This window comes from Podarcis melisellensis (assembly GCF_964234715.1).
Source record: "Podarcis melisellensis genome assembly, chromosome: 1".
NCBI classification, from domain to species: domain Eukaryota; kingdom Metazoa; phylum Chordata; class Lepidosauria; order Squamata; family Lacertidae; genus Podarcis; species Podarcis melisellensis.
Window position 1 is genome coordinate 64,150,763 of NC_138528.1, and position 16,749 is coordinate 64,167,511.

General features: G+C 48.5%; 1 protein-coding gene and 1 long non-coding RNA gene across 4 annotated transcripts in view; both read right to left on the minus strand.

Moving 5' to 3' along the window:
* The window catches only part of WT1 (WT1 transcription factor), a 51,215-nt gene extending 43,993 nt beyond the window's left edge, over positions 1–7,222 (minus strand). For all 3 annotated transcript variants that reach the window (XM_081927378.1, XM_081927377.1, XM_081927376.1), the window contains exon 1: positions 6,334–7,222. In XM_081927378.1, the coding sequence (XP_081783504.1) occupies positions 6,334–6,739 (406 nt within the window). In that variant the 5' untranslated portion in view covers positions 6,740–7,222. The remainder of the gene's footprint in view (positions 1–6,333) is intronic.
* Positions 7,223–10,095: 2,873 nt separating this feature from the next.
* LOC309367230 lies at positions 10,096–11,327 on the minus strand. Its single transcript, XR_014166951.1, has 2 exons — positions 11,206–11,327; positions 10,096–10,568 (listed from the first exon to the last, which is right to left on the minus strand). It is a non-coding gene; the product is annotated as an uncharacterized lncRNA (long non-coding RNA).
* Positions 11,328–16,749: the final 5,422 nt, after the last annotated feature.

Genomic DNA, 16,749 nt, shown 5'->3' on the forward strand with positions numbered 1-16,749 from the left:
GGAGTACCGGGCCCTTTTGCTTTAATGTAAATAAGACCCGGAACGTGAAGGCATTTGCTTAAGAAGTAACTCTCACGGCTTTTAACGGAACTTGGCTCTAGAAAACAATGATTGGATCGTAGAATTAAGTTCTTGTCCTAAAGTACAGTTGTGCTGGCCTCCTGGAGTGCCACATTGATGCCAATGGCGCTGATCCAAAAGAAAATTATCTACGCGGATTGCACCTTTTTTGCTTTAGGATCTCAGCATAAAGTAGATTGGAGTACCTGCTTCAGGTATAAAATGTTTGCAGTGGCTCCTATTCTTGCAAACTTTTACAGTGAGGTAGATTTTACAGTGAAATAGCTAGATTTGAATCGACTGGTTTCCACTGAAGTCAGCAGGACTAAAAGCCGGTCCCGATCCTGAACTTATTTCTGCTGAAGTGAGTCTAAAGGCCGCCTAGTTGGAAGCAAGTTTCTTTGTAGCACGCTATTTCCTCCGCAACCGTTTTCTCGCGAGCAGGAGCCACCGTGCTCGATGGGGCTTAATCTCGAGCAAGTGCGCATAGGGCTGCAGCTCCAGTATATCCTAGATCTGAATGTAAACGGGCTTAAATCACAGTGTTTACAGTGATATGGAATGGGCTGCATTCTTTTCTTGTCCTCTCTGGAAAACTCGCTTTCCTGAAGCGCTTTTGAAAACTGCCCTTCCCCACCCCTATCCTTGCCACAGGGGTGCAAAAATGTTTGGGCCTGAAGGGTGAGGCAGAGAGTTCCCTCCACAAGAAGCGAAGGAAGGTACCCCGCACTGTTTTCCCCTTGCCACTTGGCCAGCGGTGGAGCAGGGAGCGGGAAGCGCCTCTCTAAGGCTGCTGCGTGCGCCTGGCGCGTTCTGTTGCGCGCAGCCTTCCCTTTTCCCCCCCGCGCACGGACGGCGTTGACAGCCGGTGCCCAACCCTTGCACTTCCCTGCTGCAGCTGTCCCGGGCTTCTTTATCTCCGCTCATAACCCACAAAGCAAAGGTTTGCCTCCTCCCTTTCTCCCTCCTCTTTCCTTTTCAACTTTCCCCGAAGCATTGACACTTCAGATCTGTTCGTTACTCTTGGCCCAGCGTGCAACTTTATTGGGTGACCTTCACAATTCGACTCGGAGCAGAATGATGTTTTGGCCACATTTCCCGGTGTTGCCTGACCCACAGCTTCAGGAATGCGATAAGGGGGCTGAGTTCTGAACCAGCCCTCTGATAGCGAGGGCTCTTTAATTAGGACTTTATCGGAGGCCGGGCTGATTAAAATGTGCTGAAAATAATTGAGATCTGGACATCTGGCGGAGAAGGCAAATCTTCTGAAGGGATACAATTGTTGGAGGAGCCCAGCTGCATGGAAGAATAGAAGCGGCGGGGAGGGGGACGCGGACGGGGCAAGAGATTCAAAGCAGGAAGGTCCCCCCCCCCCCAAGCCTTGGCAAAACCGTCAAGGTAATATCTTTCCCACGGCGGAAAACTCGTCTGAAACCTAAACTTCAACCTTGACTGATTCAAAGCAAGAACATTACATTCGTGCCCAAAACATTGTTTGCCAACTTCTCCAAATTCTTCCCAGCCACCCAATGAAACCTTGGTGTCCTGCCATAGTGCTCTCCCCTGCCCTCTCTTGGGTTCGCCTGTTTCAGCTAGAAAGACGCTGGTGGTTTGTTTTTATTCTGGATTCTCGTTAACTTTCTTCTCTACAATTTTTTAAAAAATCATACTCTTCCTCATCGTTGGTCTTGTGATGCAGTAATTAAAGCAAACCAGCATATTGTTATCACCAGCTTTCTCACTTTCGAGTATATAAAGATCGGGGATCTAAGTTTGAATCTAAGGTATCTGGACGAACCTGTCACTCATCAGGACCAAGACTCACGTTGCCAAGAAACCCATATTTATCAATGCGCCCTTTTGAAAATCAAAAGTATGGATATTTATTTTCATCGTATCAAAACAGCAGTTATAAGAACTCGAATTCTTATTTTACAAGCATAACTGCCCTACCAAAGTAAATTATTTTCTTTCGCTATTCTGATTTAATATAATATATAGCCTCTGGCTTCTGACAGAATTACCGTGTCTCGGGCGTAGGACGTATGGACAAAATGCACGCCTCCAAAAGCGATTTCTCATCACTAAACAAGGCGAGGAGAACTAATTCAGTTGTGGAACTTCTATTTAGCACATTTCAACAACACTAATCTGATTTGTTAAAAACAGAATATAAAAGTTGCCGTTGATTAATGTGTCCACGGGAAAGCATGGATTTAGGATAAATTGTGCTAATTTCCCCTGCATTCTTTTAATGTTGACAATTACATTTATCCTGCTGTCATTCGAACTCTTTTCCTATATCTATACACTTCAGCTAATCTAGAAAGATTCTTTTGCAACAACTAACAATAACTGACAACAAACATATTTCTGGTCTCACACAAAAAAAGGTGTAAGAAGGGATGTGAATTTTAATCGACACATGATAAAGTGATATAATGCAAAACAATTCTAACTGCAATGAGAGAATTCCAAAGCAATGTTCTTCCAAAAAATTACTGTATGTATTATATATGCATATATGTTCACAGGTATGTGCATGCATACATACAGGGAGAAAGATACACGAAGAACATGCAATTGGATCAACATAGCAAGAGAAGTACTCTGAGGTTCTAATCACTTATATCTGAGTTTGCTTATTTCCTTCTCCTTCCCAATCAATTTTCCTTTTGCGTTGTGTATTTTCAAATTGCAAGTCTTTGTCTGGGAGCCTTTTTTGAATGAGGAGTGGAATAAAAATAATATCTAAATGAAAATAAATGAAAATCAACTGGTGGTGAACAGGTTGGCAGTTCACATCAAAAGAAATTGAATTGCACTTCTGTTCCATTCTGACAGTTCTGATTAATTTAACTACCCTCCCCCATGATACACAGAAACCCACACATTATATAGGAATCATCATCATGTGGAATTCGCTAAGGAGTCAGAAATTGTCAGACCCAATAACCAAACATCAGCATTCCAGTAGAGCAGGGTCCATAAAAAATTACTATTGACCCAGATGCAAGAACTTGATTGGGGGGGAGGGAGAGGTTAACTGCTATTTAGAAAAGGAGTGGCTTCCCAAAATAATGAAAGAGATTGCCTCCCTAACCTAACATTTTGCAGAACAAAGCTCTAGGTCTTAAAACCCGCCAACAAGGTAACACTTCCTAAAAAGGATTTTTAAAAGTTTTCTCTCTCTCCTCACTTTATCCATGGAAGTGTTACAAATTTTAGCCATGCTGATTTGGTAACTTCCTTAAAATAATGATAAACTGAGTGGTTTCGTGCAAAAGTAAAACTTGGCGAACTGTATGAACTGCGTGAACTACTGTGAACTGTTAATTCGATTAAATGAATTCTTACTGGAAATTAATCATACTTTGGGCTGCTCTGCATTGTTCCAGAACCGCATTTTCAAGGGACAATTGCAAGTAAGCGAAAGAAGGTCCTTCGCTTTTCTGCAAGATGCCTTCCCTCCAAGACGCTGTTGAGAGAGCCTCAGTCGGTGTTGTATTGCAACAGATCAAGTTGCAGAAGCAAACACGAGTAATTATGGAATTCACAGCAAATAATTCTCTGGAATTCAGCAATAATTATATAGTACTTCCACTTCATGCATCTGCTAAAGTAGGCTATTGCCTAGGAAAACTAGTCAACTAGTCAACTCAACTCAACTCAGGGCGCAATAAACTGTTCAGGTGACAAACAATCCACCTGGATGTTCCCCCGAATTGAATTGGAGCTGCAGGATCTAAGGTTAGGTCCCACTAATTTCGCAGTAGAGGACACGCCTTTCTCTTCTACATATAGGAATCTAGATGAAAACAAGAACAATTTAGCAATTTAGTTGAATAATTGTTTCAAGCTGCTTCCAGTTTTACAGTCACCTGTTTTCCTGTTCCTAAATAGAAGAGCAGCCAGAATAAGAATATGACTCGATTCGAGACAATTTTCTTTGAGTCAATGGGATTCTACATATTCTTATTTGGACGTGTCTTCTACCGAAATCAATAGAATTTATATGTCTAGGTCAATTTATTTGTTTAGGGTGCAGCAGAGGTTCCGAGCTAAACTGTGCTTATAAACTCCCGAGTCTAAAGAGTTAATAGTGCAGTTCTACACACGTCTTCTCAGAAGTAAACCCCACTGAGTATCTTGCCACTTACTCCCAGGAAAGTGCGTTTAGGATCGCAGTTTGAGTCCTATGGATTTCAATAGAACTTACTACCACACACTTATTGCTGAGGATGGGAGGGGTTACTGTTTAGTACACCGTTACCCTGAGAACTTACACCTTTTAGACGACAGCTTTAATATATTCCTCTACAATATTGTGTAAAAATTGTTATTCAGCCAAGCTCTGCGCGGAAAAAAACCCACGCGTTTCAACACAAGGCAACTCCTTTGCAGGTTTAGCTTCTCAATATGAGCAGGTCAGCCAATTGCCTAATGTTACCTTTCTCCTACCCGCAGCTCTTAAACAAACGCTGCAGGGGGGAAACCATTATATGATAATTCGCACCATCTCCAGTTTTTATAGACTAGCAAAAGAATCCTGCATGCAAGCTGCACAAAGTAGTTTATGGAATTTAGTTCCAGTCAAGTCAATCTTAAAATTCCTCTTGTCAAGTGTCATTCCCGCGGTTTGGTTTCTGTAACATTAACCAAACATTTCGCAGGGTAATCAAGAGCGCCATTATGTACTTTGCCAGGATATCTCCAAGTAGCACTACAACCTGTTAGCTAAAAAAGGAACGAAGTGGGCGTGTGTTCAGAGCACGGATTTTAGAGTTTTACTAACACCAGGCACCACTGGAGTGAGAATAAGTAAACGAACGCTAACTGACAGGAAGACTGATATCCCAAAGAACTGTTAAAGATAGTTTACACACACATACACGGGGATTTTTTGGCACATGGGATAAGGCAATAACAGCGAGTCTTCTCATAAACTCATTTAGGCTGCAATCCTATGTACACCTACATTCCTTAAGTACAGTTATTAGAAGAAAGTAAGTCCTGTTGAACTCAGCATCGCTACTAGCGTGGAGAAGTTTGTTTTCCTGAAACACCACTGAATCTACCTCTTTGAAGGCCGCTAGGAAAAAAGAAGTCTGCGGAGTTTATGCTCATCCGGTACTTGAACAGCCGGAAAGGCCAACACTAAAAATGGCAGCTACCACAAAATCAGTGCTAAGTGTTCCACTGACTGTACAGTAGTGAATCTGTATCGCAGCACCCAAAGAAGAAGCGTCGGGTAACTTCCACCCCCTTCCTTCCAGCTTCATGTGGGGCGTTAAATGTCATAATTGTTACACATGGCGAATACTTCAGGACCACAATTGATTAGAAGCTCCAACGCTTTGAATTGCAGTTTTGAAGCCGCAAACCCTCAAACCACTTAATCTCGTAGTAATTTCTCTGCATGTGTGGGGGGGGGGGACGACTATAATTCACAACGCAACCTGGATAGGACACAATTAAAGACATGCCCCATTGTCGCCTATCAGATGATTTTTTTTAAAAAAAAGTTAGAATTATCGTTTTAAATTACATGGGGTGAGTGCTACTGGCTTCTAATACACCACAACACCCAGCTCGGAAGTATTCACCTGCCGCCTGCTTAATCTGGTACCTATTGCTTTCCCCGTAGTCTGAAATGGGAAATTCCAGAGCAGCCGAACCTCACATTTCTAGCAACCCGATTTTTATCTTCCTTCAAAAGCAAATCCTGTTCGATTCCACATAGACACGGCTGTCGTTTGGACTGAGAAGGAGAAGCACATCCCTACAATGGTTAAGATTGCTGGCGTACTCTCAGCGAAGTACGGCTGCAATCCTATGCGCACTCCCTCGGGAGGAAGGCTGCAGCGTGACTTGCCCCTTGAACTCGGCGGTACTTGCTTTCGCGTGGACTCGCATTGCAGCACGTGTGCGTCGGAACACACGTGTGAACGGAACACCAGCGTGAACTTTCCCCCTGAAATATCTAGATATTTATACACAAGCCGCCGTATATACCAACTCTTTATGTAACAACTGGGTTGTAACAGCCGGTGGCTAAATACGGAGAGCGGGGATAGCTCAACAGACCGTCTGCGCGCCTGCGAGCCTGGTTCTGATTCGGGTTCCCACGTTTGCCGCCGCCGGCTTGCGGTCCAGCGATGGCACCGTCCGACGCGAGCATCTTCCAGCCCTTGCTGTCAATCACGGCGAGGGAGGCGAGCGAGAACCCCCGAGGCAGCCAGTCAGGCTGGCGCGCCTACGCGGCGGCCTTACCTTGGTTGCGGATGGCTTGCTGGCTCTCCAGGCAGTTGGGCAGGTAAGGGCCGCTGGGAAACATCCTGGCCTGGCTGGCGGGCGCTTGGCTGGGCGGCGGCGGCGGCGGCGGCGCGAAGGGGCCGTAGCGGCAGGCTCCGGCGGTGCCGGTGAACTGGCCGGAGAAGTGCACGGTGAAGGCGCTCAGGCACTGCTCCTCGTGAGCCTCCGTGGCGCTCCAGCTGGGCTCCTGCTTGATGAAGGCCGAGTGCGGCGCCAGCGAGCCGTACGACGCTCCGGGCGGGAAGTCCAGCACAGGCGCCCACTGCGCCGCGCCGCTCACCGGCATGGGGCAGTTGCCGTTGCCCGGCAGGGAGGGCACGGCCGGAGGCAGCAGCGCGTTCAGGTCGCGCACGTCGGAGCCCATGGCGTCGCCGCAAACTTTCCGCCGGGGCGCCGGGAACCACTCGCTGCCGCTGCCGCCGCCGCCGCTAATGCCGCCGCCTCCTCCGGCGCCGGCGCTGCACTTGCTCCAAGCGCTCTGGCCCCTGCCCGGGTCCGGCTGAAGGCACCAGGCGGCCGAGCCGAGCCCTTTCGGCGACGCGGGGTCCGGGTTGGGCACGCAACTCCCCGGCTCCAGCCCTGCGGGAGCGGGCAAAAGCGACAGCGCGAGATTGGTCTCCAGGGTCGCCTTCGGTTCCGGCGGACAGCGAAGTTGAGGAGACACAGACAGACAGAGAGCGAGAGAGAGAGAGAGCGGGTGTGAGGGAATAGAAAGGCGAGCGAGGCAAAAAAAAAAGGCCGAGTGCGGAACTGGCGGGAAGCGGCTGAGGGGAAGACCTGGCCTGCTGAACTGGCTGCGCGGGAGGAGGGAGGCGCGAACTGACTGACTGAGGAGCCGCCTTGAACTTCTTACTTCAGCGGCGGCTTTGCCCTGAAGTCCCCAAAGCTCAGCTAATTGAGAGGGGGGAGCCGCGCGAGGCGGCAGCGGCAGCAGAGGAGGAGGAGGAGGAGTCAGTGGCAGCGGCAGCAGCAGCGAGGGCGCTCCCTTCACACTTCGCTCGGCGCCTCAGCCGCCTTCGCGCGCCTCAGAAGCACCCGCAGCCCCGGGAGCGGACAGGGCAGACGCCTCTCGCTGCGGCTCTCCCGCCATTTCGCGGGCGGAGGGGCGGAACACCGAGCCCTCCCGCATCCGGCGGAGCCCTGAATTCAGCCACCGACCTAAACACACCCGGGTTTCTTTCCCGGGCCAGCTGGAGGCTGCTGAGGCGAAATGCTCGGAGGCTGGCTTGGCTCCATAAGCGGCTTAGTTTGCGAAGGGAACTTTGACAAGGCTCAGGGAGAGAAAAGGCGCTTGGAAGCAGAAGATGCCCTTTCCAAGGAAATGCCCCTCCCTGGATGAAACCCTGGCAGACAGGGCGGACCACGCTGAGCCAGGCAATCCCCACGTGCCCACATAACACCTGTTCTCAATACTCGTCCCGCAGTGGTAAAAATAATAATAATAACCGATCTTGTAGTATGGCAGTCCTTACACTTTGGAACTCCCTGCCCCTTGACATCCGTCAGGAACTTTCGGAGAGCTGCTTAAAACATTTAGGCCAGCGTGTCCGGACATGGAGAAGTTATGTGTGTTTAGCTTATTGCTGATTTTACTTTTTGAATGTTTTGATACCGGCTTTTACAGTCAAGCGGTGCACAAAATTTGTTAAATAAATAAGACGGACCAGGAGTTTTAAAGCACGCCCCGCCCGCAATAATTCTAAACAGAAGGTCCTGGGAATTGTAGCTCTACAGTTCCCAGGATTCTTTGGAGGTCCTTTAAATGCATGCTGTGTAGCAGCCTATGCCTTCGGAGTATGACCGTCCATCATCTAGAAGCACACGAGGATTTAAGAAGCTCTTAAATTAAAGACATCTGATTAGGTAGCAGATTCCCCTAATGCGCCCAGTGTTACGTGGCACAAATATACTCCGTCCTCTTCTTCTTCATCTCATATTCATTAGGTTGGCCGGCTGCCATCGGAGAGTGCTTCTTCCTGAATTTCACTGGAGGTCGAATCCTGCTTTAGGGCTCCCCTGCCATGTGCTTTTATGGAAGCCGGTCTAGCTCACCAAGGCCTTAAGGCGCTGGTGAAGCTCATCTTGCAGCTCTACCTCTGAGCTGCGAAACAGGAAGCCTCCGATTCGAATCACACCTCAGCCAGGAGGTCTCCCTCCCTCAGCATACGTGGGTGCCCATCACCTTCCGAGCCAGTTAGACGAATTACAACCCGTTCCTAAGAACGATCAAGGGCACTGAACACTATATAAATGCTAGTAGATGCACAGATGTCAAGAAGGTGACATCGGCTGAAAAGAGGGAAAGGGGGACTCTGGCGATGTTCTAACAGGAAAAGTAGAACGAAAGGGAGAGAGACTTTTAAAGTAAATCACCGCTTCCTTCGCACTTCGTGGTTGTGTTAATATGCATCCCAACAGTAAAACAATGAGGGCGGATTCTCACTTCAACAGGGTTTGAAGCAGTTGTTGGCATCGGTGGTCTGTCCCGGGAGACAAAGGAGTGCGCCTCCGGGGATGAAGTCAAACCGCTGGAGAATCACAGCGCCTGCTGTGGCTGCAGAAACCAGTAACTCATAATTGCTGCCTCCCGTGTTGCTTTTGTCTCGTTAGGAGCACTGAAGTGACCTTCCTGGGGTGCAAGCCTGGGCAGTGTGCACGGAGGTCCTGGGCTGCCCAGAATACAAGACTTCTTGGCCTCGCTGATGTGGTCCAAAGGAAAGCAGAGCAAAGTTTGGCACCAGTTCGGCTGCAAGAGTTGCTGGAAGAAGACGCCATCCAGCCGTCCCAGGGACTCATGATCCTGGATGCTGCAGACCTAAGGCCCAAATCATAGTGAAATTGCTCCACCAAACAGCTGAGCTGAACAAAAGCGAATGGGGGCACCATTTCCACGCCTCTGCCACCATTTCTTCCCAGTCCTTATTATTGAAATGCCCTACAGATTACCTTCCCTACTAAATCCGCCTCTTCTTCCGCCTCTAAGGGTATGCACGAATAAGGCTGCCATCCCAAGCACGCTTTACTCGGAAGCAAGTCCTTTGAAACCAGTGGGACTGACTTCTGAGTACAAATAATGAGGCTGCCTAAGAGAGCTCATTTGAGGAAGGTTTCTTCTTCTAATCCCGTGAACTGAAGAAGAGCTTGAAATTCACAGCATCAGCTGAGGCGGATCTGCCCTCTGTGGCTGGATCCCTGAGGTTACTTGAAGAAAAGTCATTTTTCACAAGTACCCCCCACCCTCAGTTCATTTTGCCCCTCCTGGTTTTATTTTTATATCTGGTGTTGTCCCTGGTCGTCTGTATTGACCTATCAAGGATCTCCCCGCTCTCTTGCTCCCAGAATTGACTCGACACACTTTTGCTACTTGAGCCGAAGGGGTGGTGACCCTCCCGCTTTCCACATAAGTCATATGTGCCTGAACCAGCAGGTGGATCTCACCGCCACACTAACAATACGACGGCGCAGCAGGTTCGCTTATGGGGAAGCAGGGCAGGCTGCCTCAACCCTCTCATTGATGCTCCAGGCATTCTAGCATCTGCTGCCTGAAGCACTGCCTCCCTCTGCCTAATGATAGGGACCCGGTTCACTACGGAGACCCTCATTTGAATCCAGGCCTTCTCAGACCATGCCTTCCTCAGTCCACTACACCGTGCAGCAGGCTCCTTTCTGAAATACAGGACTCATACCCTCGATCGAATTCGAATGAGGAAAAGGAGGATGTTGTGGACATAGTATATATTATTTACGGAGAGTAGTTGTGTTACTCCGGCAGTAGAAACCACAGAAGAGTCTTAGGGGCACCACAAAGACTTGACTCCTTTTTTTCATTGTGGCATAAGCTGTTGTTGATTAGAGTCAGCTACGTTAGATCATGTAGCAACTGTATGTTATTGCTTCTACGACACTTTTCAGTGTACAGAGTGCTTGACATGCACCTAATTCCTCAATGAAGCGAAAAGGATTTTCGTGGAGATTTTAAGGTCGGTCCAAAACCAACCCTCCAGATAGCGTGGACTTCTAAAGGCATCCCTTTAGTGGACTCTTTCCGACTAAATAAACAGCCCCTTTGGTTCTCCTTCACTGTCCCTTCACTGCAAGAGATTGAAGGAAGGCTGTGAGATGGCAGACACTTCGTCCTAAGAACCTTTTGTCGCTCATTAGGGGGTTTGATCCGGAGCGACTCTGAAGAGGAGCTGCAATAAAAGAAACTGTGATTAGAGGGTGTTAGAGGGTGTTTGGCCTAGTAGCGGTCGCTCAACCCAACCTACTGCACAGGGTTTGTTGTAAGAGAAACGGCGAGTGATTTGCTGCAAGGAAATGTAATAAACAATACAGTTTAGTGGAAAGTGGAGTTCTGTGTGTCATGTACTTTATCTATTTAAATGCCCGCCAACCAGCAAACAGCTTAAGAGAAGGACCGCATTTGATTTCAAAACATTGAAAGTGCTGTGTTCATGGAGTATGATAAAACTCATCTCCAAATCTCCACGTAGTTAATATTCAGATTTTATTTAGCACCCAAGCTTGTGCATTTGTCTACACTCCAACTAACCTATATAACATATAGAGGTGATGACTTTCTCTCCAAGCAACTAATTCCCGCAGAGACGGGGGGGAGGCAAGCAACACCCCCAAAAAAATCTCACCTCCCACCTGCCTTCCCATTTCTGAACTCCTGTCATTCATGTGTGCTGCTATTTTTCTTTGTCGCCCACTTAGAAACACACTTTGTCCCTTCTGTGGCCACCCTGATATTTTCCCCCTGGTCCCGCCACTGAACTCCCGATCCTTAAAGGCGGCGGCGGGGGGTGTTACTTTGCAGCCACTTACTTGTTTTAGTGGGACTTTATTACGAGTGAAAATAAGAGCAGACGCTGACGCTAATAACATCGACTCGGAAGTAAACCGCACTGAGACCAGTTGCACTTTCGCCGAGAGAATCTCAGCCTCAAGATGGCAGCCTGAGCCGTTTTTGACATCTGGCTCTGATGACAGCTCCTAACAGATGAAATTTAATGCAATAAACTTACCGGTGTATATTACAGGAGAGGAAGTAAAACGTTGCAAATCACTCTTCTGGTGTCACGTGCAGTTTTTCAGCAGGTATTAAACAACCTAGTTAACATAACCCTCTCTAGGGGACAGGGTTACTTGGTACATGAAAAGGGCAACATCTAGAATTTCAGACTCAGCTTATGTGACTTTCTTAACATTCAAAAACTAGTGCAGCAATCTATACCTTTTTAAAGGATCTTGTAAATTTTGGATATGCATAGTTACTTGCACACACACACACACACACACACACACACACATAATGCCCAAGTTTGTTTTGTTTGCTGATTTCTTTATTCATTGGACTATATAGTGCCCGGAAAGTGCAGTATTGCCAAATATCTTCATTTTAAAAATAGCACCCATATATTTCTCAGTTAAAAGCAAGTGCCGAATCAAACCAAGTCAGCAAAATTATTTTGTTTCCTGATCGTGTCTCTGTGTGCGCGTGTTTAGCTTCAGTATGGGATATGGTTTGTAAAGGACCTCTACTTCTCCTTTACACACAAAGAGAGAGACAGAGAGAGAGAGTGTTTTGGACACATAATTCCAGAATTCAGCTTTGAATGACTTTGGTAAGTTTATACCTTTTCCTTCTTAGACTGAACTCAGTTGCAGAGTGACAAATCACCTTTGCCTTCGGAGAGTGGTAAATGGTACAGAGTTCAAAAGCGCCCAAGCCTCCTTCTGCTCCTACACAAGCAGTAACAGGTAGGTGTCTATTTAACCGCTAGCCATCGCTTTCTGGGTTTCCCCTTGTTTCTGCCAATTCATTCCGATCTGCCGTAATATAGCACGTAAAACTGCAGTGGTTTAAATTGCAATGCTTGAGAAGTCCGATCCGTTCTGATAACTGGAAAGTTCATTTTAAACCCGGACACCGTCATCTTTTCCTTGCCAAACCGCACCGTCTCGAAGAAATCCAGGTAGCATTTTTCTCAGCACGGAATGAAAGATACTGAGTCAGAGCTTACCGGTATCTTTTTTGAGTACAGGCGGAGAGGCATCGCTGTTTTTAAACCACTTAATGGTTGTTGTTGTTTTTTAAATCTCCCTACCCTAAACTATTGCGAAATCTTTAGCAATTCCCATTTGCTCTTCTCTCTAAACTGGCAAAGGCTCTTTTTAAGTACCGTAGAACGAACCGAGATAATATCATCTGTCAACGACCCGTATCCCAGGTTCGCCATCGGCATTAATGAACGACCCCTGCGGCCCTAGATGGACCAGAGCTCTTTGCGAGGGCCATTGTTGTCTTAACCCTGTGTTAGCTTTTTTTTTTTGGTCCAGATTATAAATTGGTCGACCTTTTCTAGGTTAGCTTTTGTCTATTTACATAGTACAGTTCAGAGTTGTTATTGAGCTTTTGGCTTTCAAAGGAGAATAACCCGCCCTCAGACCTCTGGAAGGAGTGGGGAAGAATGAACCACACAGCCACTGGTTTTTAATCTGATTTCCGTCTAACTGAACGAAATACATTCAGATCAGTGTGGTTTGGCTGGAGCTCAACATGGGTCACGCTGACTGATAAATCCCCCCAAAAAACATGAAGTGGCAGGATCAAATTTCCGCTCCCTCTCGGCTAAGTTCTCCTTAAATTTTCCACTACCCCTTTGAAATGGACGGAACTGGCTTCCAATGGCACTTGTTGCCTACGTCGAGGAGAGGCTCAGAATTTCAGGAATTGAGACCATAACAGGGCTGGATGAAAGCCCATTGGCCGGTCAGTTTCCCCAATGGATCCCGTGTAAGATAGTCCCATCTCATGTTTTGCTTCTAGATCCTCATTCGCAGCATTTAAAAATAACTCCAATAGCAGATACAGTGGTATCTCGGGTTACATACGCTTCAGGTTACAGACTCCGCTAACCCAGAAATAGTGCTTCAGGTTAAGAACCTTGCTTCAGGATGAGAAAAGAAATCATGCTCTGGCGGCGCGGCAGCAGCAGGAGGCCCCATTAGCTAAAGTGGTGCTTCATGTTAAGAACAGTTTCAGGTTAAGAACGGACCTCCGGAATGAATTAAGTACTTAACCCGAGGTACCACTGTACACCGGGTTGATTGGATTTCTCCTTTGAGCTTGAAGGCCAAGAGAAAGATAAGACAAATGCTCGGTTTTCTAAACAACAATAGCAACAATAAGTGGCCAATGACGCGCCCCCTCTCATTTTATGGAAACCAGCAAATTCCAAAAATATTTGGGAGGGACAGCCGTAGAAGCAGGGTCTACCGACGCCTCCGGTGGGGGGGGGGGGAGATTTCTAGATGTTGGGAATCTTTACTTCGCTATTGCTCTGGCATTCAGTCACACGACTCGCTTAACCAGTGGTTTAACCCCACCACTTTGGGGAAGACCGGACAGACACGCGGGATGTCGCAGGAGCAGCATTCCAAACCCACGTCCGTAGAAAGCGCCCAAGGAAAGCGGGAACGAAAGTGTCGTTCCGGCACTCTCACTTTTCCGCTTGCACACACAACCGCCTCCCCCACTCAGCTTCGGAAACGATTTGATCTCGTTTAGGATGGGCGGAGGATGTATGATGCAGGATTCAGACTGCAATCTTCCTTCGTCATGTCTATTCGGGAGCAAAGCCCACTGAAACCAAGCGGGGCTTACTCCCTGGTAAAGGAGATTCGAAGGAATGCGGCCTGAATCGTCAAAATAAATGCGCTCAGGGATCGCAGCCTTCAAAGAAGTGGAGCGGGGGGGGGGAGAGAGAGAGATCGAGATCCAAGCGCATTTCTGTGCCTTTTCCTCGCTGGTGAGTCTCAAACAGAGAAGCAGAGGGGAAATATCTTTCTTCTCACTCACTCAAGGGTTTGATTATTTAAAGTGCCAACCCCGGGGAAAACAAAGCTGTGAACCATCTCCAGGCAGGAGCCGCGGAGGGTGAAGGGAGCAGCGAGAGCTGCGAGGAGACAGAGAATCAATCACCGGCCGCCAGTCCCCCATTCCCAGGAGCGAACCTGTCACCCAGCGCGCCAGGACGCAGGAGCTGCAGCTCAGAAAGCGCAGTCCCGGGCGGCAGCGCTGTACAGAGCAGCCTTCTTGTTCTTCCAAACTGGGCGCAGCTACTCTTACATGGATAGACCACCTTTCCTGCAAGCAGCTCAAGGCGGTATACACACTTTTCCCCCTCTCCCCTTTTTTTATCTTCACAACAGGCTTGCGGGGTAGGTTAGGCTGAGAGGGCAGTCACTGGGGCAGGCAGAGGCTTCTGGGAGAGCAGCACAGAGTTCTTCTGAACTGGGGCCGGGTGCGTGTCCATTTTGCCTTGTGAATCGGCTGAAGCTCCGCTATGCCCAATATCCGGAGCTCAAAAGTGTCCCTTTCCCGGTCGAGGATTCGAGAAGGAAGCTTCAACAGCCGGATGGAGAAGAGAGGGGCTGTTCTGGCTTCTGGCCCCTTCCACGCCAGTCCTTCTCCCCACCCCGGAAAAAAATCTGAAAGAGACCTGCTGGGATCGTCCATTGGACCTTTGGGCCAAGAAAGTGTGCAAAGTGTGCAGGCTTTCCGGTTTCACAGAAGCCTTCGTCGCGCGCGGCAGCCTAGAGGGCGGCAACCACCCTACAAACACAAGAAGCTGGGAAACTTAACGTAATTTGTGTAACTGGAGATGATTGCGACTATTTTGAGTTCTTCAGCTGCAGGCGGGGGGGGGGCACGAGAGACGCGACAATAAGTCTTGGTCGCCTGCAACGGGTGTGAAGATGTACACAAACCTCTTCCCAGGAAGTCCAGGCGTTAGATCTTTCTCTCTCTCTCTCTCTCCCTCCATCTCTCCCTTGCTAGGTCACACCTCCCGCACAAACAAGCGCCTTAAGCGAAAAAAACCCCAATTGCTGTGAACGTCGGCGGAGCCCCGGCCATGAAATCTACCCCGCCTCCGCTAGAGCTATAGGCTGCGTTCTCCACCCCCACCCCCTTTCCCCCATACCAAACCGGCCTAAATCTGTCAGCTTCAGCTCTTTCCAGGTGGGGAATTCCTGGCACCTCTGAAAAAAATACATGTTTAAAAGGAGATGTTTCCACCCAGCTTGTGAAAAGTGTGGAGGGGCGCGCGGGGGAGGGGGGAGACCCTGTGCTTAAAGCAGGGCTGGCGCAGAAGAAGTTGGTTTGGTGGAACTAGCTTTCCAGAAAAAATGCACATGCACACAAACACACACCGAAACGCCCATCGCGCTCTACTGGAGAAGGGAAATGGGCACATTTGTCTCTGTTTTGCACTCTGATTTCCGGGCTCATCGGAGATTTTTTTTTGGGGGGGGATCCATCGTAAGCAACATAAACCAGCGCTATGGGAGCGATGCGCAGCCATTGAAAAGTTCAGCTCCAGAAGTGGGGTGGGGGGGACCAGGAGCGATTTCGCCGGCACAGGAAACCAAACTGCGTAAAAAACCATAATAATACGAGTCACCACTGGCGCTGATCGGCGTGTAGACATATATTATTCGGAGATCAAAAGAGGCGCGCTGCAAAAGGGAGAGGGATTCCCTCTGCCCTCAAGCTCCTTCCTTTCAACTTCGGCGTGTTGTCCTCCCCATCTTTGAAGGGGGGCTGTGAGCAGAGAGGGAGGGCGAGAGAGAAACGAGCCGGGTCTCTGTTAGCTCATCCTCGCCAGGGAATTCTCGGCGCTTCGAGCCCGTCTCTTCCCGCTTCCTCTGTAACCTCACCAGCAACGCGCAACTGTAAAAAACAGACAAGAGACGAGCTATCTGTCAAGATTCATGGACTCCTTCGAGCGAAGGAACTTAGGCAAGTAATAAATAGCGCCGCTGACCTCCCTTTGGCCTCAGCCAGTGCCGAAGTATGCATTATGAGATCCCAGGGCAGGCCAGCCATTGGGCTGCCGCGCCTTGGCAATCCCAAGATGTGGACCAATGAAAAATGAAAGGGAGCCGGGAGAGACTTTAATTGATGCGCGTCTTGCTCCGGGAGTTCAGCGCGGCGGGGGCAGCGAGGGCGAAAGGGGGCAAGCTCGCATTCACAGCCAGAGCTGCTCGGTGGGAAGGCGCTCTCTAACCCTGAAGGACTGAAGAGAAAGGGGCCTTCGGCTGCAGCCCTAAACCCACGCACATCTTTGAAAGAAAGACCCATGGAAATCAATGGATCTCACTCCACTGTCTGGAGTGAAGCCAACAGGAACAGTTAATCCTGTACCCACTTACCTGGAAGTAAGACTCCACCGAGCAAATTTGAGTTTGCTTTTGTGTAGACGCGAATAGAGCTGTGCTGTGTACGGCGGCAATTCTAACTTAGTACAATATACTTATTTGGGAGTAAGTGCCATTTAATATAGATGATTAGGATAGGGCAGT